This window comes from Cervus elaphus, chromosome 32 (genome assembly GCF_910594005.1).
Source record: "Cervus elaphus chromosome 32, mCerEla1.1, whole genome shotgun sequence".
NCBI classification, from domain to species: domain Eukaryota; kingdom Metazoa; phylum Chordata; class Mammalia; order Artiodactyla; family Cervidae; genus Cervus; species Cervus elaphus.
The window spans coordinates 32,910,424-32,935,637 of record NC_057846.1 but is presented as its reverse complement, the minus strand read 5'-3'; the positions used below and the strand labels follow the sequence as shown (position 1 = coordinate 32,935,637).

Genomic DNA, 25,214 nt, shown 5'->3' with positions numbered 1-25,214 from the left:
CCTTCTGTGCCAGATATAAGTTAAGAATGTTAACTGAAGCATATTTAGAGGTTTGTGATAGAGGCATCCCTTATGCTTAAATTCTGGATTAAAGTGTAATCCAACCAGTCCTATACCTGAAACTTAAAGTGATCACTGACAAAAACAGAATCATCTTTCTGAAAGTACATAACAGAAAGAAGATGAATAGTTTAAAAAAACAATCTGTACAGTCTGGAACAAAAAATTTCCCAGTCTTACTATATTTCATTAAGGAATATAATAGTTCTTTGACTACAGTTGCTCGAAAGGATGAGGCAAGTACCTTTGAAAATAATTTAATCTTCTGTAGAAAGCAAATATAATATTTATCTAGCAACCAGCAACCACAAGAAAAGGGATATTCTATGAGAAAAATCACATTTTGTATTTCATAAGCACATTGGCCACAAAAGTAGGTTTGTTATAATATGGTTGGATAAAGGCAAATGTAAAAATAATTTTCAAATTAAAGTTGAGCAAATGGCTCTTCTCTCACCCATGAAAGCAATCATCTTCTGAACCAAATTTAAAAATCAATGCAACCAATATTAAAATGCAAATTCCTGGCACTTTAGATACTAAAGTTACCTTAAGGTTTCTGAAATGAAAATCGCATTTTGAGTTTACACTACTGTTACAGACCCAAGGAACAGATTAGCAATAAGATCTTACCAGTGCAGTTTCATGAGACTGTGGCTGTTTGAAATTAATGATTTCCAGAGCAAGTGTTTTTTTAACTTTGGCTAGGTCTGCTTCTCTGGCTGCTTGTAGTAAAGAGTGACCTTTAAATTCATCTGTTAATGAAATAATGGTGACATATAAATATTTAAAATCTATAAAAATTATCATGATTATAAAGTAGGAAAATTATTAATTTTACATATTCCTCTATTTTAGCAACAGCCACAACATGACAAAACAATGATAAAAGTGCAAAGGAGGAGGGTGTAGGTTAATGAAAATTTCTGAAATAAGACTATTTTCTACTTAGTGTTCACATACAAATATACATACAAAGATACTCACTCCAGCAAAGTTTTAAATCAAGTGACTTAAATGTACACCAAATAGAAACCAGTTAAGTAATTTGTGAACACTTATACACTGGAATAGGCTTCCCTGGTGGCTCACAGGTTAAAGCGTCTGCCTGCAATGTGGGAGACTTGGGTTTGATCCCTGGGTCGGGAAGATCCCCTAGAGAAGGAAATGGCAACCCACTCCAGTATTCTTGCCTGGAGAATCCCATGGACGGAGGAGGCTGGTGGGCTACAGTCCACGGGGTCACAAAGAATTGGACAGGACTGAGTGACTTCACTTTCACTTTCACACACTGGAATACTTCCTAGCTCATAAACAAAAAGATAGCTTTCTCTATACTGGACATGAAAGTATAGATTTTTAAATGAAAGTATAGATTTTTAAATGAAAATTTAGGTAGCAAATGAGAGAGGGAAGGTTGACCCATTTTTTTGGTATGATTACTACTACCTTACTGCCAGCACAATTAAATATAACTAATGATATAAAAAATACATTTAGAGAAATATTCATCAAAATATTAACAATGATTATATCTTAACACAGAGGAGAGGAGAACTGATTTATGGGGGAAGTGCCAGAGTCTGAAAAATTTTCAAAGAACAGTTAATGTTATATATTATTTATATAAGCAAGTAAGACTTTTTAAAAGGGAGTTCTAAATTAACTACATGAATAAGAATCCACTACCCTTATTTATTAAACGCAAATAGTCTTATTTTTTATTTTAAAAGGTTGGAGTGTATTTTGATAAGTCTACTTGTTAACAAAAAGCTGAAAATTGTTCTGAAAAGATATAAATGATACGTGACATAATATGTTACATAATTCCAGGCCTACTCATGTTCAGGCCTTTGCATCTGCCTAGCACTGAACTCTTTCTCTTTGCCTTTCTCTTTCCTTTGAGGGCCCCTTGTCACTTTCTTTTCTCCCTTATAAGACAGAGAGACAGAGACACACACATGCACACACATGTATTAACTACTATTCATCGCTCAGGGTCTCAGGTCAGATCCTCTGGATAAGCCTTTCCAATGTTCCCTGTTAGGATTCTTTCTTCTAAAAGCGTCTGCACTTGCCTTTAGCCTTCTATCACAGGGCTTATCGCACTGTCTTATCTGCTACAGTGGTCCCATCACTGACCACAGTGCTTGGCATACAGTAGGTAGCCAATAAATAATTGTTGCATGAATGGTGATATGTATAAAATAAGTCATGGCAGGTTTGGGGGAAAACGTTTCTGTATAACTGTGTGTTTAGTGGTACTTTATCATTGCCAAATTCCTCAAAGTATAGGACTTTGAAACTTCAGAAATCCTAATTACCTTGAAAACTCAACATTTATAGAATGCCTTAGAGGTTTCTCTTTCTAAATGCCTTTTGAAACAAGAATGAAAGCTACTTTTAGGATTTTCAACTCCAGTTATGTGCAGAACCCACACTATTGTGTTCATCTGGCTTCATGAAAACAAACAAAAAAGTAAACAAGAAAGAGCAGAAGAAATGTACAGAGAAAATGCGGTAATGACGGCTTTGATCAAAATATTGTTTTCTGTTTCCTGTATAATTTTCTTAAAATGAAGTCTGTTATTGTGATTGCCTAGCATAAAGTACGTATGAAATGAAGTCTGTTACTGTGATTGCCTAGCATAAAGCAGTAAGCATGAGGATGAGAACTGGTTAGAAAAGTTCCAACTTTGTTAAATACTTTCGTTCATTAGTAGAATCTTATCTAAGGAGATACTGAGAAGGTTGCAAAATCTAATCAGGGAACTTTTTCCTTTACAAAACTATAGAATTCTTGGTTAAATTTTAATGTTTACACTGGAATACAGAGACCAATGAAATACAATGTAAAAACTTATAACAATACTTGTATTTACAAAACGACTGGAAGGAAAAAAGTCAATTGGTGACAGGGGATAAAGCCGAGTCTGGGATATAAAACTAAAAGAAATAAATTAGAAAAAGATATTAAAAAATAAATACACTTTAAGTTAAATTCAATTCAATAAACCTGCTGGGCACACAGCATGCACAATCTACTGTGCTAGGTTGGGGGCAAGTAGATACAAGCCCAAATACCATCACCATCCACACATTTTTATTAGGTAATAAGGCACTGTGCAGGTGCTAAGAAGATAGAATAATAAAACCAAAGATCTTTCAAGAATTTAAAACTAAAGTGAGAAGACAGAACATCACATGGAAAAATAAACTATATAATGGAAGATAACATGACAAGAGTCATATGAGTGGGAGAGAGAAAAAATGCACTTCCACAAGGATTCATTGCCAAGACATCTGCCCAGTGACAACCTGGTCTGTGCGGGCCTCTCATCTAGTGAATGTCATCTGCTCCGGCACCAAAGTAAGTTTGAATTTCCATTTAAACGAGATCAGAATTGCAAGGAATTCTTCCTATTTTAACATCAACAAATTTACAGTCTGTTTAAACTTCACTGATGTTTTCATTTTGACTATGCCTTTTTCTTAAATGATCATTTAAAGGCTTTCTCAGGTGTTTAAATCCAGTTATCTGATTCTTAGCATCCTACATGTAAGACATGTGGGACAAATTTAAAATTAGGTATGTGACACCTATTTTAATTTAAACCTGAAATGCCTACAGGTAGAATTAAATATATCTTAGTATTTGATATGACAACTAAATTTAATGTCGTATTCTGAATGGGATCCTGGAGCAGAGAAAGGACTTCCCTGTGAAGGACCGGGAAGCCTGCTGTGCTGCAGTCCAAGCGGTTGCAAAGAGTGAGACACGACTGAGGGACTCAACAGAACAGCAACGCTGAATGGGATCCCGGAGCAGAAAAGGAGCTTCAGGTAAAAACTAAGGAAATCTGAACAGAGTACAGCCTTCAGTTAATAATGCATTGGTACTGGTCCATTATTGTGACAAGTGTACCATATTACTATGTTTATGGGGGGAAACTGGGTATGAGACATATGAGAACTTTCTGTATTAATTTGGGAAGTTTTCTAAATCTAAAACTATTCTAAAACAAAAGTTTGTAAAAAACATGCATATGTAAATATAAGTAAGATGTATCTGAGAAAATTACTTCAACCAAGTCGTAAAAATTATCTTATTTAAATTTGGACTAGTGATTGTGCTTGGGCTGCAACACAGATAAAAACATGACTGTGCAACTTGCAGGGTTTGGGAAACAGGGAGCATTCCACGATGTTCTACAGCATCTGTTATTACTAACAGCACAAGAACATAAGCCCTGTGAGCTCAGAGATTTTTTTCTGGTTTGTACACATCTACATTTCCAGTTTCTGGCATATGGTAAATATTCAATAAATGGTTACTGATGAACTCATCCTCCAGTCTTTAAAAAAAAGAGCCTGAACACATAAATTAGAATTAAGCTTGAATAAACACAAAATAAATATAGTGTACATATATAAGATTCCTGCAGAATTCATAGAGAAAAGAATCAGAAAAGAGAATAACTAGTTGCCTACAAGAAGACACGGTCATTATCTAAGCTGGACAAAACATCAGCCCTAATAACAAAAAGATATTCCAATTTATAACAAGCAGTGTTGATTTTAGGATAGAAACACATACAAGTCAATCTTTCCCGGAGCTCAGGAGTTGGAGCCATGTCCACTGCACTTTTGCCATGGCAGTTGACTAAAGTAGGATCGGCACCATGGCTAAGTAACAAAGAGCAGACCTCTACGCGATTCTTGGAAGCAGCCTCATGAAGCGGGGTAAACTGCCACAGATCCATAGCATTAACACAAGCTCCATGCTGAATTGAGAAAAGAAAAGTTACTGGTCAGGAATCATTTCACTGAATCAAATAAAACACTGATTTTACTGTAAATTTCAGTTATAACTCTGAAATGTCAACAATTATTTTAATTTCAGCATTTAAAATACAGTTTAAAATAAGCTGAATACTTTAAACATTTCAAGGCAACAGTGAATATTAAAAAAATATATATTTTGCTCTTTTAAAAAGCTTGGTAAAAAACCCCCATGAAGACTCATGACAAATTAAAGGCAAATAATATTCAATATCTTTAATTTTTCTTACCTTTAGTAGCAGTTCTGTGACTTCATAGTGTCCATATGAACACGCATTATGAAGAGGCACAAGTCCACTAAATGGAAAAAAGCAAACTGAGACACTGTAATGTCCAACAACTTAGAGTCATTCATCCAAGAAATGCTGAGAAACAAGAATCTAACCAATTCCAATACAATTATATTCAAAATATTTTAAAGTAATAAGAGGATACAAAGCATAACTAACGTCCAACCTTTTGTTAGTTATGTTATGTCAATCATTAAAGCACCAAGTAGAAAAAGCATTTAAGTAAAGGTAGAAGTGCATGTACTAATTCAAACTGCATGCTTTATATGTTAAGTATTTACAGAAAATAAATGTTAACTGATAGTGAACTGAAATATTCCTACCATATTATTTCACTTTCATGGTGATTTCCAACATAAGAACTGAATATCCAAATTATTAGAGCTTGCATATCCAAATGTCATTGTGCACAAATCAAGGACCCTCTTTTGGGGGTATACTTCTCTTGAGGACTCACCTACGGTTCATCCATTTGCTTTCAGACATGCACACGGATTACAGGGGTGTACAAGAGGATCAGGCAGGTGTGCCCCTGTACTATGGGAACACCATGTACAGATGGCACCGAGAATGGGGCAGGCGAGAGAGAAAACAGAGCACGGAAAAGAGCGGATATGAAATGACAGACTCCCCTTCTGAGAACGGTCTCAAATACCGAGCTCTCTCTTGTCTCTGTTTCCTGCTGTGGAGAGGGGCAAAGTGACAGACAGTCTTCTCTGGGGCTGTCCTTTACGCTACCCATCACGACTGTAGTAGGAATCTACATCACATGGGCAGTCAGGTAATTATCTTTTAGATCTTAAAGTGGCATAAGGAGAAGTGTTAGCCCAATGTATAGGTTAACAGACCCAATTCCCATGTCCCTGGAAATAAGCTAGGAAACTGGTACAAAGTTTTCCAAAATTCACCTGTTTATACAATAAATGACATACTGCTTTTTTTGATTCCCAGACACCTCTCTTTCACATCAATCTTCATAAGGACCTTTAAGGTTTTCTCAGTTTAGATGGTCAAGATTTCATCAGGAAAAAAATTAAAATACTGTATACTTAAGATTTTAGCTTATTAATAAAAGATGATCCTTTCATACCTGATAAATAGAACAGTCATATTACTGGGTTATAAGAATTTTTGATTCATCTATCTTTCTGAAGTACAACTTAAGAGTTGAAAAATAGTAATTGGAATTGAGAGAAACAAATTTTAACTGCAAATAATAGAAGACAGTAGGTGGGAGGGGGGATCGGGATGGGGAATAAGTGTAAATCTATGGCTGATTCATATCAATGTATGACAAAACCCACTGAAATGTTGTGAAGTAATTAGCCTCCAACTAATAAAAAAATTAAAAAAAAAAAAAAAAAAATAGAAGACAGTAAAATTAAACTGATTTGGGAAATTGTTATGAGACAAATCCTTAATTAGTAGGAATATAAAAATAAGTCAAATCACTGTGAACATTCTCAAAATGCTGTACAAGCTGTAAAACAATGGGATGTAAGACTTTGCCCAGTGCTCAACAACTCTGGTGTATCAGATGTTGAACACCAAGTGTAATAAATGACCTGTTAGTGAAACCATCCACAATAAGCAGATTCACACACCCTTTGTCTTTTGCATGCACGTCAGCACCATGTTGGAGGAGAAGCTGCACGATCCGAACTCGGTTGTACCCTGCTGCTAGATGTAAAGGAGTTGACTAGAAAAGAGAAAGAAACAAAGGTAAAATAATCAGGTAAAATAAAGGTAAATAATTCTCATTTTGGCATTTAATCTGTATTTCTTTAAAGGCAGGGAGTGTTAACATACACAGAAAATACTGAGGTGAAGTGCTCAAATTCATCTTTCTTAATTGGATAGGAGACAATTCACTCATCTCAGAAGTACATTCTAACTTCAGTTGTTGTTGCTGTTTATAGTCACTAAGTCATGTCTGATTTTTTTGCAACCCCGACTGTAGCCCGCCAGGTTCTTCTGTCCATGGGATTTCCCAGGCAAGGATACTGGAGTGTGTTACCATTTCCTTCTCTAGGGGATCTTTCAGACTCAAGGATTGAATCTGCATCTCCTGCATTGGCAGGAGGACTCTTTACCACTGAACCACCAGGGAAGCCCCCTAACTTCATGCCATTCACCTATTTCTCCTAGTGGTTTTTTTCAAGGCCTTCAGTTATCATGCCCTACTCTATCTACTCTACACTATTTCTTAGTTTCTTTACATCAAGGACCATCCCAACTGTTCTGGGAAGACATGTCAGAGTTCATATTCCTCATAACTGGAAATATTCTTCTTTATCCTACTTATGTCCTGTCCACCTTTCAAATTCTAACTTTTAAATCCCAATTCTATTATAAAGAGCTAGCTCTTAGAATTCCTCCTAAATAGGAAAAGCTGAAAAACATCTCTAAAGAATATCTGAGGAAATTCTAGTGGAAAAAAAAAAAAAGGACAATGGACTCTATTCATCCCACCAGACTGCTGCTAGCAATTGGTCAAAACTAATTTCCTACCTTAGATACAATGAAATATGCCAAGATGGTATTTAATTTATATGCAGTATAAATACAAGAGGAAAATAAGGTTTCTCTTCAACAAATTTGTCACATTTTAATTTGACTCATTATCAAAAGGTTCTCTGATCACATATATGATAATGAAAAATAATCAAACTTCTTACCTTTAAAAAAAATCACAAATAACATTATTTTAATTAAAAGTTTCTCCACAATTATAGCAATTTCCCTACCTCTACTCATTCACTTTAAGTTTAAATACTGCAATGGTTTCTTATATGCCTTGGGATTTTAAAAGATTTTCATTTTATTTTCTTCACATATTTTGTCAAGATACAAAAGAATTACTAAATACTGTATTACCTATTACTGCTTTCAAGGCACTCCATGCTGCTGCTGCTGCTAAGTCGCTTCAGTCATGTCTGACTCTGTGCGACCCCATAGACGGCAGCCTACCAGGCTTCGCCGTCCCTGGGATTCTCCAGGCAAGAACACTGGAGTGGGTTGCCATTTCCTTCTCCAATGAATGAAAGTGAAAAGTGAAAGTGAAGTCGCTCAGTCGTGTCCGACTCTGCGACCCCACGGACTGCAGCCTACCAGCCTTCTCCGTCCATGGGATTTTTCAGGCAAGAGTACTGGAGTGGGGTGCCACTGCCTTCTCCGAAGGCACTCCATACATTTTATTTATCCTGATGGTTTCTAACTTTAGGAATTATTTTTGAGCAAGACATAGCTAGTGACGAGGTTGGGTAGATAGAAGAAGGTCCTGAATAGGAAGTCAGGAAACCTGATCACAGTCCTGGATCTTACAGAACTGTAAACATTATGTTAACTACTAGCTCAGCTTTCTCACATGCAAAATGGAGATAAAACCACTCTCTTGGCTATTTCCAAACAGTGTGAAAAGTTTTCTCCCACATTTAAACACCTTTAAAATGTAAAATGCCATATGAAAATAGATGATTAAAATTTCTGAATCATCAAACAACAAGCCCGTCCAAGTTTCTGCCTTCAGACACATGTCAAATGTTATTGCAAATACCTCCAAGGACTATCAAGTTATTTCCAGGACTTATTTTCCCCTTCCTTTAACATTTTAAAGATGTCGTTTCACTATCTTCTGGCTTGCACTCTTTGAGACTAGAAATCCGCCTACATCCTATCTTTATTCCTGTGTACATGTGGTTTTTCTTCTGGGTACACTCATAATTTCACTTTATCATTAAGAGACATTAAGCAATTTGATTTGTGATGTACCCTGGTAGAGCATTTTTCTTCTTTTTTTGGCATATGTGAGTGCCTGGGGCTGGCTGAGTTTCTTGGATCCATTATGTATTCAGTACAGTCAGTTCAGTTCAGTTGCTCACTCGTGTCCGACTCTTTGCGACCCTATGAATCACAGCACGCCAGGCCTCCCCGTCCATCACCAACTCCCGGAGTTTACTCAAACTCATACCCATCGTGTCGGTGATGCCATCCAGCCATCTCATCCTCTGTCGTCCCCTTCTCCTCCTGCCCCCAATCCCTCCCAGCATCAGGGTCTTTTCCAATGAGTCAACTCTTCACATGAGGTGGCCAAAGTACTGGAGTTTCAGCTTCAGCATCAGTCCTTCCAATGAACACCCACGACTGATCTCCCCTAGGATGGACTGGTTGGATCTCCTTGCAGTCCAAGGGACTCTCAAGAGTCTTCTCCAACACCACAGTTCAAAAGCATCAATTTTTCGGCACTCAGCTTTCTTCACAGTCCAACTCTCACATCCATACATAACCACTGGAAAAACCATAGCCTTGACCAGACGGACCTTGGTTGGCAAAGTAATGTCTCTGCTTTTTAATACGCTATCTAGGTTGGTCATAACTTTCCTTCCAAGGAGTAAGCATCTTTTAATTTCATGGCTGCAGTCACCATCCGCAGTGATTTTGGAGCCCCCAAAAATGAAGTCTGACACTGTTTCTACTGTCTTCCCATCTATTTCCCATGAGGTGATGGGACCAGATGCCATGATCTTAGTTTTCTGAATGTTGAGCTTTAAGCCAACTTTTTCACTCTCCTCTTTCACTTTCAAGAGGCTTTTTAGTTCCTCTTCACTCTCTGCCATAAGGGTGGTGTCATCTGCATATCTGAGGTTATTGATATTTCTCCCGGCAATCTTGATTCCAGCTTGTGCTTCTTCAAGTCCAGTGTTTCTCATGATGTACTCTGCATATAAGTTAAATAAGCAGGGTGACAATATACAGCCTTGATGTACTCCTTTTCCTATTTGGAACCAGTCTGTTGTCCCATGTCCAGTTCTAACTGTTGCTTCCTGACCTGCATACAGGTTTCTCAAGAGGCAGGTCAGGTGGTCTGGTACTCCCATTATGTATAGTATTCACCAAATCTGAATAACTTTCAGCTATTATTACTTTAAATATTTTTCTGCCTTCTCTCTCACCATTCTCTCCTTATGCAGATGTTAGGCTGCTTTTGAAGCTTGCTTTTAAAAAGGAAAGAAGGGAGGGAGGGATAAAGGGGAGATGGGAAGGGAACCGAAAGGGAAAGACTGTGAAGTTCGGGTTTATTGAGTTTGAAGTGCCTATATGATACCCTGGCGGTAATGGGGCTGAGAATGGAGTTTTGGAAAGATCACTCTGTGTCACTCAATGGAGAATAGACTGGACAGGGAGGGCAAATCTGATGGCAGCAAGACCTGAATAGAAGCCTGCAGGACTAATCTAGGAGAGACAGAATGACGGTGTCAGTTAGCAAAATGATATCGGCATCTAGGCAGAGAAAGATGAGCTACGGGAGCAGATGAATTCGTAGGCAGTGCGTGCTGAACATGCTAGATGAAACTTTCCCAGCAGTCATTCTACTGTGGATGCTAATTATGCAAACTAAATAGTATCATTGGAAGGCACATAAAAGTCTGTGAAATGCATGCAGTAAATCTGAGGAAATGGTATAAAGCAAAAAGAAAAAGTACAAATTGAGAACAAAGGATGATTTGAACAAGTTCCTACTACTGAGCCCAGGGGTTTTTCCTCTAGAAAAACATTTACAACTAAACATTATATACTAAATGCTATCTTCTGATGCAAAGCAATTAAAATCACATGATGCAGGACTAAATTTAGTGAATGGTTACCACTAGTGTCAACATTACACCTCAACTACTAAATGGCAAAACAATGCTAAGAGGAATTTTCTAAATGCTAGGATAATTAACAGAGTATAATTTTGGTTTTGGGGGGAGAAAAAGCAGACCATTTACTCACACATGGTACTTGATAATTTTGTGGTGGCTGTAAACTAGCAAACACAAGAACCAAACATTTGAGGCATCGTTGTGGACAGGACAGCACGGCAACCTGTCAGTGTGCATACCTCAGATTTACTTTTAAAACAGACTTTTTTGTTGTGAATACTTTAAAAGTCAAACATGTAGAGTGATAAAATATGAAACAACTGCAAACATATAGCTCTATCAAAAAACCTATCTTAATACTATTCTGCTGAAAGAGATTTGCTATTACTACTACTTTTATATTGTAAAATGTTTATACAAAAAAGAATCCTTACTTAAATCCCATAATTCAAAGTTTTCTTCTTGGAATCAGGCCATAAGAGAAAAAAGAAACATACATGTATATTTATCTTTGTTTCTTATGATACAGATTTGAAGCACACAATAATGCATGAACTTATCCTAAACTTTATACATGCATAGCTAAAACAGGAACAACCAACAATTCTGTTATAAAATTGTGGATGATAATTATGGCTGATTTGCATTGTTGTATGGCAGAAAACAACACAACACTGTAAAAATGTAAACATTTTTAAATTAAAAGTATATAAAAAATTGTGCACACAACTTTATAACAGAATTGTAGGCAGCACAGTACAAAGAAGTGATGAGCAGAGACTTTTAAGTTTTGGGTTTGCATTTCTCTTTTGCAAAATTTACAAGCTATGTGGCTTTGGACTCGTTTCTTAATGTCTGAGCCTTGGCTTCTAATATCTATAAAATGAGAATTATAATTCCTACCACGTAAGACTATCTTATGGATTAAAGTTAACTATATAAATAAGCACCTAATACAGTATCACACAGAAAAAGCTCAACAAATGGTGATTATTACTTATTATCACCTTATTGAGTATCCTGCACACTTAGAAGTTATTTCCTAATGGTCATTTCTCAGCCGTCATCTTACTTCACCTATTTGCATCATCTGACATAGGTGATCATTTCTTCCTTCTTGAAATGTTTTTCTCCTTGGTATCTAGCACACCTAGGTACCCACACTTCTTTTCTGGTTGCAGAATTTCCTATTGCTGTTAATGGCAATAAAAAGTATTCACTTAAAAGACTGCTAAAGACTGGTCCTAAAACTGTGTGCCACTATCTTTTACTTTAACACTTGTCACAAAATAACACAGTTAAACATTGATATTTATGTGTCTGTCTCCTCCAATCCATTGTGAGCTTGTTGAGAATGAGGAGTATATTTTAATTTTATGTTCGAAGGCTTAACACAGTGCTTCATGCTAGTAATGAAATGAAAGTTATAGTCTGCTTTTGATTTACATTAGTGAAAGAGAAGAGGGGATACATATAATCCAGCTTGGTGAATATGACTTTGAATTTGCGTAAAAGATTTATACCACATTTCAACACAGGCCTGTGTGATGTATGAAGCATTCCCTAGGAAAGAACAAAGCCACAACTGAGAAGCCATGATCTAAGTCAACAGAGAGCTGCCTGACGTCATGGTGTGTCCTGTATTTCGGTTTTCATTAAGATTTTCATTTTGACCTAGATGAAATCCTCTGGGATTTTTCAGGCTAGGGTAATCACTTCATCCTGGTTTGCACAGGCCATTCCTAGTCTTAGGAAACCCACGCACCCCAGGCAAACTGGGATGGTTGATAACCCAACTCTAGGCAGACTTAAAGCTGAATGACTCTTGGATTCTGGACCTGTCTCAAGTCAGAAAATAACGCGTGTGTCTGAGTGTGTGTGCCAAGGGCACACATGCATTTGCAATAAGGTAAGACTTACTGCTGCTGCTGCTGCTAAGTCACTTCAGTCGTGTCCGACTCTGTGCAACCCCACAGACGGCAGCCCACCAGGCTCCTCCATCCCTGGGGTTCCCCAGGCAAGAACACCAGAGTGGGTTGCCATTTCCTTCCCCAATGCATGCATGCATGCTAAGTCGCTTCTGTGCGATCCTATGGACAGCAGCCCACCACTTCAGAATACTGGAGTGGGTTGCCATTCTTTACTCGACAAACGCCTTTCCTAAGACAGGCACTGCTTATTGTTGTATCATCTGAGATATTTCTCTATGTTATATGAAGGTATGTTTGTTTTTCTCTGAGTTCTTTGTGCTGTTGCTTTTGTCACACAAGGCTTCCCTGGTGGCTCAGATGGTAAAGAATCTGCCTGCATGCAGGAGACCTGGGTTTGATTCCTGAGTTGGGAAGATCCTCTGGAGAAGGGTATGGCAACTCATTCCAGTACTCTTGCCTGGAGAATTCCATGGACAGAGGAGCCTGGCAGGCTAAGTTCACAGGGTCACAAAGTTGTACACAACTGAGGGACTAATACTTTCACTTGTCACACAAATAGATCATACTATATTCTTCTGAATTGGCTTTTTTTTTTTTCTCTTAAAAATACTTGGCTTCCGTCCCTCCAGGCCACGGAGCTGGCGGCCCAGGGGGAATCGCAGAGTCCAGAAAATCTGTCCCGCAGCCCTGTGTCAACTCCTGAAGTATTTAAGATAAACTTTATATTTCCAAATGGAGACAAGTATGATGGGGACTGTACAAGAACATCTTCTGGAGTCATTGAGAGAAATGGAATAGGTATTCATACCACTCCGAATGGGATTGTCTACACAGGAAGCTGGAAAAATGACAAGATGAATGGTTATGGAAAACTTGAGCATTTTTCAGGAGCAGTATATGAAGGACACTTTAAGGACAATATGTTTCATGGACTGGGAACTTATATATTCCCAACTGGGGCAAAGTACACTGGAAATTTCAATGAAAACAGGGTGGAAGGCGAAGGACAATATACTGATATCCAAGGACTAGAATGGTGCGGTAACTTTCATTTCACAGCTGCTCCAGGCCTGAGGCTAAAGCTCCATATGTAGATAGCCTGCATTAAAGTTTTAATGTGGTAATTGCAGCTTTTACTTGTAAGGAAAACAACTAAATCTGTCATCTGAAATAACTTCATACACTATCTAGTTACTTTTGCCAATAAAACCATCAGTCATTTAAAAAAAAAAAAAAACTAGCACATATAGGTCCATCTTATTCTTTGTATAGTATTTCCATTGTGTAGCTGTGCCATAATTATTTAATAACCATCACCTTATAAAGAGAAGGAAATAGCAACCCACTCCAGTACTCTTGCCTGGAGAATCCCACAGACAGAAGAGCCTGGCAGGTTATAGTCCATGGGGTCGCAAAGAGTCAGACATGACTGAGTGACTAACACCATATAAATGGACATTTATAAATGCTCCATCTCTGTTCTGGTCATCTTAACAAAACACATCTCATTCAAACTTACCATTGGTTAAGACAGATCAGTGTGCCCCTTCTACAAAGAAAATACTATATCAGCCATTAATATAAAACTCTCAGGAAGATATAATAACTGCATAATCAGAGCTTATTAAATTACCTTTAGGCATAGAGTGTGAAGTATAGCTAAGAAGTTCTTTGAGACAGTGAAACTTAAATCAGAATCAAACCAAATTATAAGCCAGAGAATCAATATGGGCATGAGTCCACGGAAATAACTATATCTCATCACTGACACCTGTCTTTAGAATGGATATTTTAAGTAGTATCATAACAAGTTTCCTTGTAGCTTCTCAACTCTTGAGCTATTATAAAAATAATTTAAAAGAGAAAAACTATCTGCAGAATGAAAACTGATGAACCAAAGTAGAAATAAAACTTTAAAAAGATAGCTTAATTCACTTCTTTCCCAAGTATCTCCTTTAACTTGTTTCTTTTCTACAGACCACACATTATTAGATCTTCTAATAATAATGTTTTCTTTCCCATTGAGTCTTTTTCTCTGATGCAGGGACACTCGGTCAGCAGTTCTCTAAAGGGTAGTGCCTGGAGCTAATGCACCTAATAATAGCCACAGTCCCATCACAGCGGACTACAACAAGACTGTTACTTCTCATTAGTAAGACAACTATTCCTACAATCTAGGAGCATTTAACATATTAATGTTTGTAAGTCTCAATCTCTGAAATAAGAGAGTAATAATAGTACTGGCTTCTTTACAGTGTTACTTTCTGGTGAAAATGAAATAGAAGATATAAAAACACTTTGAAAATACAAAGTATTTTGGTAAAATAATAGCTAAAACCTACTGCGTACTTTCTATGTACTAAAGTGCATTATATGTATTAACTTGCTTACTTTACATAAACATTGACCAGAGCTAGAGACTATTATTATCTCCACACAACAGATAAGGAAACTAGGAAACATGGGGATTAATATGGCAAGTTAATAGCAGAGTCAGATCAAATGCAGGGAAGTCTGACTTCCTTCCTTTCCTTTGGCTGGGTTCTGGCACTCAGATTCTGGAGAGGATGTTCAGAAATGGATGAGTATGGCTGAGAGAGACGGGAAATTGCTCTTGGTGGGCAGGGATCGCTTTGGTAGTTCTGACTCAACTCAGCATTCAAATCAAACCCTATCAATATTCAGAGTGTGACATACTATTGGATGAGTGTCCCAGAAATGTAGGACTTCTTTCTTTCCTTTTTTTTTTTTAAATTGAAGTACTGTTGTGTTATTTTCAGGCATATGGCAAAGTGATTCATATCTATACACTTTTCCATTATAGATTATTGTAAGATATTGAATACAGTTCCCTGTGATATACAGTAGGTTCTTGCTGTTCATCTACTTTATATATAGTAGTGTGTATCTATCAATCCCAAATTCTTAATTTATATCTCTCCTTGCTTTTCCCTGTTGGTAACCAAGAGTTTGTTTTCTATATCTGTTAGACTATTTCTGTTTTGTAAATAAGTTCATTTTAGATATCATATATTTGTCTTTCTTTGTCTTCCTTTACTTAGTATGATAATCTCTAGGTCCATGTGTGTTGCTGCAAATGGCATTATTTCATTCTTTTTTATGGCTGAGTAATATTCCACTGTATATATACATCATGTCTTCTTTATCCATTTATCTGCTGATAGACACTTAGGTTGCTTTCATGTTCTGGCTATTGTAAACAGTGCTGCTGTGAACCTGGGGTGTAAATATCTTTTTGACTTAAAGAGTTTTCATCTTTTTCTGGATACATGCTCAGGAGGGAGATTACTGGATCACTTGGGAACTTTAGTCTTTTTAAGAAACCTCCATACTGTTCTCCACAGTGGCTGCACCTACTTACATTGCCACCAAAAGTGTAGGAGGGTTCCCTAGAAATGTAGGACTTCTTAACAAAAGAAGTTATTTAGAATAAGCACCAGAGGACATGGAAGAATAAAAGAATACTGAAATTAAAGAAGATAATTTATCTGCTTCTTTCCTAGTGCTAGATTTTTCTATGTATCTCTAATGGATGGTCATTTGGTCTCTTCCCGAACTAAATCCCTCCAGTTGATTCAACTGCTTCTTAAAGAATGATTTTTTAAAATTACCTTCCTGGTCACCTTCTGACTGGTCAATATCTCTCCTTAAAGTGTGAAATTCTAAGTTTGGTGCTAAACCAAAGATGATCTGTTGAGCCAGATCAAGTAGAGTGAGATGTCAACCTATCAGAGTTATTGGAGGGAAGAGGCTGGACTAGCTGCCATTTAAGTCCTCTTCCAAATAAAGTTCAGTGAGGTAGAATAATGATTGATATTTTATAGCCTTAAAGAGAATGCCTTTCCAAAGTAACACATGTAGTTATCTTTAGGAAGGAACCTAAGGCACTTGAAAATTTGTAGAATTTATGAAATAACTAATACAATAAAACTTCTATACTTCAATTGCCTTATAGAGTAAAAGTTTATTTTTTAAAGTAAGACTATAAAAGACTATCTTTAAGTGTTATGTATGGTGAAGAGAAGGACAGGGAAAAGGAAATGAACAGACAAGAAAGAGCAGGTAATCCATAGAGGAATCTTTGTGAGGGTAAAGCTCTGAATGCCAACTTAATTAAATTTTAACTTAACGTTATCACTGTGGAAACTCCAAGGGGATTCTTCAACAGCCAGAAATTTGTGTTTCTCTTTAACAGCCTCAGAACCAGCAGAAGAATTGAAATGTATGCATGAAAATGAGTTCCTAGCATCCTCTCACAGGGTTTGTATGGGAAAGAAAAAAGAATGCTTAGCAGTTTCAGGGGGTGCAATGTTAATTTTGCATTGTTTAATGAGAAACAGCTGGCAGACTTTATGGAAATCAGGTTGCGTGGTCTGACAGTAGCCTGATGTTTTATACTTTTCAAAAGAAAAGTTTTTGGACTATTCGAATCTCACCTGAATTCCTTATTGTAATTAATATTTACAATCTCAGGTTTTCAAATCTAAACAAAGATTCTAACGAAAGTTCAACAGACAGATGTCTTATTCTGGAAGTACAAGGAAATGAGTCCACTGAGTTTCATTTAAAGATTATTTATGGGGAAATCATTTCACCTTAGACCCTTAGGGAGTCATTTTAACTATACAAACTCTGAGAATGAGAAATTCCTTTAGCTGATTTTAGTGTCTCCAGAGCTCCAGGACTTGGGAGACATAGTGTCACCTCGAGTTCCTTTAGTGATCAAGTCCTGTCACTTCTGAGTTTGCACATATGAATTCGGCAGCCAGAGGCAGCCAGGTGCGAAGATCTCCAGCTCTATTCCTGCCCAAGCCACTGTTCTCCATAGTGGCTGCACCAATTTACATAGCCACCAACGGTGAGGAGGGTTCCCTAAAAATGTAGGACTTCTTAAAAAAAGAAGTGATTCCTTGCCTTTACTCAATTCTGAGCCCTCTCAGAAACTAGGAGGTAACTTTAATGGGCATTTTTATGGTATTCAGAGTAGGGGAGTATCATGTTAGTATTGAAAAATAAAAATACCTTTACAAAAGGGAAAAATCAACATATAAAGTATTTAATATTTAGTCGATTTCCAAATTTACTAATTTGATTACCCAAATATGTATATCAAATAATCATGCATGGTATTTATCGTGTTTTTAAAGTTTTACTCTTGATGCCATTTTTATCAGAGAAGGACATTTTATTAGTCACTGAAAATAGTCTTCTCTTAAAAAAGAATATTATTTAGATTATTAATACTTTTAGAAATTTCCTTTTATAATTCTAAATTAATTGAGGAATTGAGGAATGGAAGAATACGCTTTTGTGTGTGTGGGGAGATTTCATGAGCAATTATTATACTTAAAAAAAAAGGCAGCATACAAAAAAAACCAGGTGAATGTTTGGGTCCACCCTTCCGGTTTATATGTTGAAGCCCCAGCCTTCACGGTGATGGGATATTCCAGGAGACAGGAGACAGGACTTCCAGGAGGTAATCAGGGTAGATGAGGTCATGAGCGTAAAAGTCCTGTAGATAGGACTGGTGCCCTTATAAACAGACAGCCAAGAATTCTTTTTCTCTCTTGGCAAGAAGGCAGCCCTCCACAAGTCAGGAAGAGATCCCCTCCTCAGAAACTGACCGCGCTGGCACTTTGATCTTGGATTTCCTAGCCTCCAGAACTGGGAGAAATAAACTTTTGCTGTTTAAACCACCCAGTCTATGCTATGGCAGCCCGAGCTAACTGAGGCACCAGATGGTGGTCCACAATGAATGAACTGTTTCACATTGTTTTTATATGATGGCCAAACAACTGTTTCTCGTAATACCAATCCAAAGCTACAGATAATATCAAAGTTCTTCAGTCCATAATGAAGTCTCCACTTTTTGCTGCCTCTCATTAGGCCAGAAGAGTTTCTGAAACCAGACTTTCTTTGTAACTAAGGAATCCTTTTCACAGACTAAGGTTCACCCTTCACTTGAAAGGACTTAAGAGCTGATGGGGGAACACTCTACTTCAAGTGATATTAACTAAACAGTTAAGGCCAAAGAGATCATAACCAATCATAATCATCAGAGAACTATTTTAAAATCTCTTTATCATGTAATAATTGATAAATAATTATATGTAAATAACACCACTGACAATTCCACTACTGAGGAACTAGGAATAGCATTAAAGTGACCTTCTGTGTTTCTTCTTAATCTCCCATTCCCGTAACACTCTGCCAGGTGGGTGTTTTTCAAGTTACTGCTGCAGCTGTAATTTAACCTACCCTATAAAATGTGGTTCATTTGGAGAGACAGAGGAATCACTTTAGATTCTTACAAGGCTATACTGAAGTGTCACGCTTGTAATTGCACTTCTAAATTGAATTTTAATAATGAATCATACTCATAGCAAAATGATTTCGTACTCACTGTTTTTTATCCCTCAACTTGTCTATACTGAAAACTGCAGGAAACTTGGGTCTTTTGGATGTGAGTATAGGAGAAATCAGGGGCTTCCCTGGTAGCTAACTGGTAGAGAACCTGCCTGCCAATGCAGGAGATGTGGGTTCGATCCCTGGCTCGGCAAGATCCTCTGGAGAAGGAAATGGCAACCCACTCCGATATTCTTGCCTGGGAAATCCCAAGGACAGAGGATCCTAGCAGGTTCCAGTCCACGGGGCTGCAGAGTTGGACACGATTTAGAGACTTAGCGTGAGCATATAGGAGAAACCAAAGTTCAGAAGAGGGTGGCTAAGCTGAGCTAAACTGAATTCCTGTTTTACCACCTGCTTTTTTACACATATCCCTTTCTACTAAAAATTTTTTTCTCAGAGAGAGAAACAAAACATGGTTGGCATGGGTACTAATTACCCCTACCAGTAGAGATGTCATGCGTGACAAAATAGAGACTGTTTTAGTAGAAGTGATTCCCTAATGAAAAATAAAGAAGGCATTTTCAAGCCTTTATTGTTATAAAATGAATATACACAGGCATAAAGATTTTATATAGTATATCCCAACACCAGCAGGCAAGAACACTTGCTCTCACTGATTTCTGCCTTACAGTACGACATGCACTACTCAGTAAGATGTACTTTAAAGAAGTGATTTGATTAGATACATAATTAAAGTATTTGAAGAGTTCCCTCATGCAGACTTAACTGCACTTTGACCTTCTTATAATCCCAAGCAACATCTAAACTATGAGCCAGAAAAGCTGGAAATTAAAAAATGCTCTGACCTTTTCCAAATCAAGATTTGGCAAGAACAGAGGAGGATGATAAAGGCCACTAAAAGCCACAGGGATATACACATGTGCCCTCAGGTAACACTAAGACTTTCTTAAAGGTGAAAAATGCTGTATGTAAACTTTATTCTAGATATCAGGTATGTTTTATCTCATGTAACACTACTGACTCTTATATAATCCAATCTTGTATTATAACTCTGATGAAAAACAACAAAACACATGAAAATCTTAAGATGTTAGAGCTGAAAGGTAAATCTGAGTTCATGAGGCCCAAACCTGTCATTTCTTAAGCTAAAAGATTGAGAACTCAGAGATATAAAGAACTTGCCACAATCACAGTTAGTAATGATTTTAACTTAAAACTTGGTCTTTCAATTTCAATGTTCTGCTTTTTCCTACAATGCCACGACCCAAAAAGATGTGCATAAATTTTGTTTTTTGGTTTTTTTTTGCATTCTGAGGGGAAAGTATCTTAAATTGTAAGATATAAATATAAAATAAGTGAGCATATCAAAAGAAATAAATGTTTGCTGATTTATTTAAAAAATTTCACTTGTTCTTCCAAGTAGCTATGAAAGAACCATTTTCAGTAATCTACCTGAGAAAAGACACAAACTTTCTTGCCCAATAGATAATACGCACTCAGTTATATAACAGGCACTGCGTTATATTTTCACATAGGGTATTTCAGTTAGCTACTAGTACATAACACACTACCCCCAAAATGGTAGGTTACTTGGGTGGTTCTTCTGCTCTGTGTGGTATGAACTAGGTGTTAGGATGGTTAGTGTCACCTGGAGGCTAGACTGGACACTCAACTGAAGCTAAAAGTCTAGGACACGTGGAGAGTTAAGAGTCATTCAGAGGGTGCAATGAATTGAGAGAATAGCACTGAAACATGTATATTATCATATGTGCAACAGATCGCTAGTCCAGGTTCAATGCATGAGGCAGGGTGCTCAGGGCTGGTGCACTGGGATGACCCAGAGGGATGGGATGCGGAAGGAGGTGGGAAGGGGGTACAGGATGGGGAACACATGTAAACCCATGGCTGATTCATGTGAATGTATGGCAAAAACCACTACAATACTGTAAAGTAATTAGCCCCCAATTAAAATTAAAAAAAAAAAAAAAAGAAACATAGAGAAAAAGAAAAAAAAAAAAAGGAGTCATTCAGACCCTTAACCAAGCTCGGTGGGGGTTTTTGGCTAGAGGCCTCAGTTCTTCATCTTCCACATGAACTTCCCACACAGCTGCTTGTGCTTCCTCACGGTGTGGCATCTGGGTTCTAAGAAAGAGCATTCCAAGAGCAAGAAACTGCAGCTACTAGGCCAATTCCACGGGCTAGTCCCAAACCTGGCAGAGCATCACTTCAACTTTTATTTTCAAAGCAGTCCCAGTCGTTGTTCACAGGTTGTGTGGGAATGGACCAGTCAAGATCATAAATAATGAGAGGCCTGGTTCACTGAGGGATCTTCAAAGTAACAATGTGAGGATTGTTAATATCCATTCCAACATGCTATTTAGAGAAGACTTACACTGAAGGAGAAAGCTGTTCATCAAGAACACTGTATTAGAATATGACAAATTCATATAATCCTAAAATTTAAGTATGAATACAAAAAACATTGCACTAATCCTAGTTATCCTTTGTACCTCACTGGATATGCTTTATGGAATTCAAATGAACATCATGGCATTATTTTTCAGCCAAATATTAATTTTTAATAAAGATATTCTTAAAATGGGTATATGTGTCTTATGAACACATTTCTTAATTTATAATCTGCAAAAATAAATCTATTTATTACATGTGATATGGAGTGGGCAAGGGACAAAGACCAAGTTTCAAGATAATTAATTCAATTGAATGTGTTACAGATTACCTGGTAACCTACATTTTATTCAAATGCCACCTAGGACTGAGCTTGGATAATATACAATTTAAGTGGAGAACTGGGGACTGTTAAAGTACTCAGAAGTATGTATGTGCATGCTCACTCAGTCATCTCTCTTTGTGACCTCAGGGACTACAGCCTGCCAGACTCCTTTGTCCATGGGATTTCCCAGGCAAGAATACTGGAGTGGGTTGCCATTTCCTTCTCCCGGGGATCTTCCCCACCCAGGGATGGAACCTGCACCCCTGAGTCTCCTGCAATGGCAGGTGGATTCTTCGCCACTGTGCCACCTGGGAAGCTCCAAAAGTATGTGTATGTCCATTCTAAATATGCTGAAAAGCTTTAAAAAATGTATCAAAGAAGTGGGGATCTAATTTACTGAGGTTCTATTGTGGGTTATATTAATCACATAATTTCATTTAATCCTCTCAAATGTCTTGTGGAAGGGGCATCATTATCTCTATTTGGTAAAGAATACACTGAAAACTGCAGTGCCATAGCCACACGCTTAGAAAGCAGACAAGTAGAGAATAGAATCCATCTGTTTGGCCTCAAAGCCTATTTGCTCTTTCAACTCTATCACACAGCTTTTTATGGTATCTTCGAGGGATGGTATTAAACTCTACTTTACTTCTGATTGATCTCCATTAAAAAATAGTTTTTAAACACTTTACTTTTCTCCATTTCCATAGTCTTATTCATTATTAACTATTTTATGGAAGCAAACATTTACACAGTAGAAATCTGACATTTAAAGAAACCCTTCAGTAATCTTTCTGAATTTAAAACATGCTTCTCCAGTTGTCTTTCATCTAAATTTGTGGTTTCTTACAGAAGAGCATACATGTCTAAATACTAATGCCTTCAAAATAAAAGAGCTAGGGAAAAAACCCTCACCTCAAATCTACATTTTATAACTCTATCACAGCAAAAGGAATCACATTTTTAGGCACTGGCTTCAATGTCTAGGATAGTATCTTAATCATTCCATCAATTTTGAACTCCGAGTGAACCAATAATATTAAATACACAGTTAGCTCCCATGACACTAGAATAGTGACCTATACATGGTATGTATTGAGTGTAGACTGAATGAACAAAAGGAGCAGAGAGAAACCACCAGAAATCACACTGAAAATAGTGAAAATAAAAATTCCAACCAAACTTTACTTACTTTCAATATTTAGTGATGTACAGTTACAGCAATGGTAGGCATAGAAAATGCATGCAAAGATACATATTTCGGAATACATACAGTAATGTCAAACTCCAACCTATTCCTTGTTATAAGGAGGGGATAAATTTAGGATATTTATTTTGGAAGGGGATAAAGGCAATCAGGAAAGGGACACAGACCTAAAAGAATTCTGAAAAGGGTTGAGTGTTGAAATAATTTGAGATGTATTCAAATATTTATTTTCATGCACTGTAAAATCCTTATAAAAATTAATATTGAAAAATAAGATGACCACCATCTTAAATTTACATATCAAACAAGACTTGAATATTTGGATAATTGCTAATAAAACATCTGATCTTGACAGAAAATGCTGTAAAGGGAGATTAAAGGACAAGAAACATAAGTTTAAAAATACAGGAATTATAGAAGGGAAGCAATCTGTTTTAAGGACCTGGTCACTACAATTCAAAATAGGAAACTGGAATGCTATGTCTAACTATATCAATGCCCTATGTTTCTAAAATGGCCAGTATTAGAATACACGTATAATTAAATGAAAGTAGCATTTTAAAACAAAACATCACTAAAAACTTTTTTGCCTTTGCTTTTTAGGGAAAACAACAACTGGAAATTTCTAGAGGAGTCAAGCTCTGCTTTGATTTACATGTAAAATAAAACAAAATATAACAATACAAATTACTTAAAACCTTATTTACTATTTTCAGACTCTACAGGTTAGAAAACAAAATGTCTGTCGGAAATAAAAGTTTTAACTGCTCAGATTATTACTTAATTAGATAATCATCAAGTCACAGTATAGAATTAGGGCACTATTTAAAATTTACACTGTCATTGTATAAGCCCACATATTACTTGAAAAAGGAATACTGAAGTCTAAAACCCCCACATATAACTTGGCAATTTCTCCACCTACTAGTTAGTGTATAAGGAACACTTCTTTTCTAAAAACATTTCAAAACTAACATTTCCATGGGCTTTTAAAATTTACAAACCAGGAATCATAGTAACAGAGCCAACCAAAGATTCAGTTAAGCATTAAGACAGTCATTTTAAAACCTTTAAACTGAATCTGATTCTGCACTGTGCTCTAAAATGCAAAGTCAAGAAATGAAACTTCATATACCTTACTACATATGTAAAACACCTGTGTCCTCTTGTTAATATACAATCGGACTTCCTTAATTCTAGATAAACAAATGAATTAAATGGCCTGGAAAAATACTGAATATATCAGGTAGACTCGTAATTTAGCAGCTAGATTTGTTTACACATTCTCTTGACATCAACAGCAAGAAAACAAAGAGATTTTCATAACTAAAGGATCTTTTCCCAGCCTCCCTCAGCACCTAGATTATCTACCATTCTATGGCTTCAGTGCAAGTGGTCCATCTAATAAGAATTGCTTTGTGCCATAAAGTAAGGTAATATATAAATATGCACATTATTCAATTTTAATCATGAAATTTTATTTGCATTTTGCATATTGATGAACAATATTGAATGATTTTTTATGTTTTATGCATAGCACCAAAACCTAATAAATGCTTAAGTCCAACTTTCTTTTTCTAGATACTTTGAGAAAATCGATAATCTAAAAAAGTATAGGAGCACATTTTGGAAAATTATTGCATTATTTATATGTTACAAGACCTTCAGTATAATAATAATATTTGAGACATTTAAAATTTTCTACCTATTAAGATATATAATTCTCCCCTGTGTTATAATTACTCAAAAATAAATTAACAAAATAATACTAGTAATAATATATAGTAACAGAAAACACACAATTTCCCATTGACATACTTCTGAGTTAAATTCCTATATGGCAAAGAGTACAGATGATTTTTTTTCACTCGAAGGATAAAATTATGTTCATTGGGGAGCATATTCGTAGCCTAAGCTTCTTACATGCAAAGTGCCAGGAATGATCTGGTACAAAAGAGAGCTAATAGACGAGTAGAAGAAAAAGATATGTATGAATAACTACAATTCAAGAACTCTGTGGTAAATGCCACAGAGTAATACAGAAAAAGAACCATAGGAATTTGAATGAGGAATGTATTAGTTTTATGTACAGGAATAAGGAAAGGGTTTCCTCCT

General features: G+C 36.6%; 2 protein-coding genes across 2 annotated transcripts in view; one reads left to right on the top strand and one right to left on the bottom strand.

Annotated features, from left to right (window-relative positions):
* The window catches only part of TNKS (tankyrase), a 155,972-nt gene that overhangs the window by 49,059 nt on the left and 81,699 nt on the right, over window positions 1-25,214 (bottom strand). The window contains exons 6-9 of the mRNA XM_043893900.1: window positions 6,797-6,891; window positions 5,133-5,199; window positions 4,658-4,844; window positions 694-815 (exon numbers count right to left, since the gene is read on the bottom strand). Of these exons, the coding sequence (XP_043749835.1) occupies window positions 694-815; window positions 4,658-4,844; window positions 5,133-5,199; window positions 6,797-6,891 (471 nt within the window). The remainder of the gene's footprint in view (window positions 1-693; window positions 816-4,657; window positions 4,845-5,132; window positions 5,200-6,796; window positions 6,892-25,214) is intronic.
* LOC122687726 (MORN repeat-containing protein 4-like) lies at window positions 10,439-14,005 on the top strand. The gene is made up of 2 exons (XM_043893364.1): window positions 10,439-10,446; window positions 13,328-14,005. The coding sequence occupies exons 1-2, from the start codon at window positions 10,439-10,441 to the stop codon at window positions 13,860-13,862; spliced, it is 543 nt and encodes a 180-aa protein (XP_043749299.1). The 3' UTR covers window positions 13,863-14,005.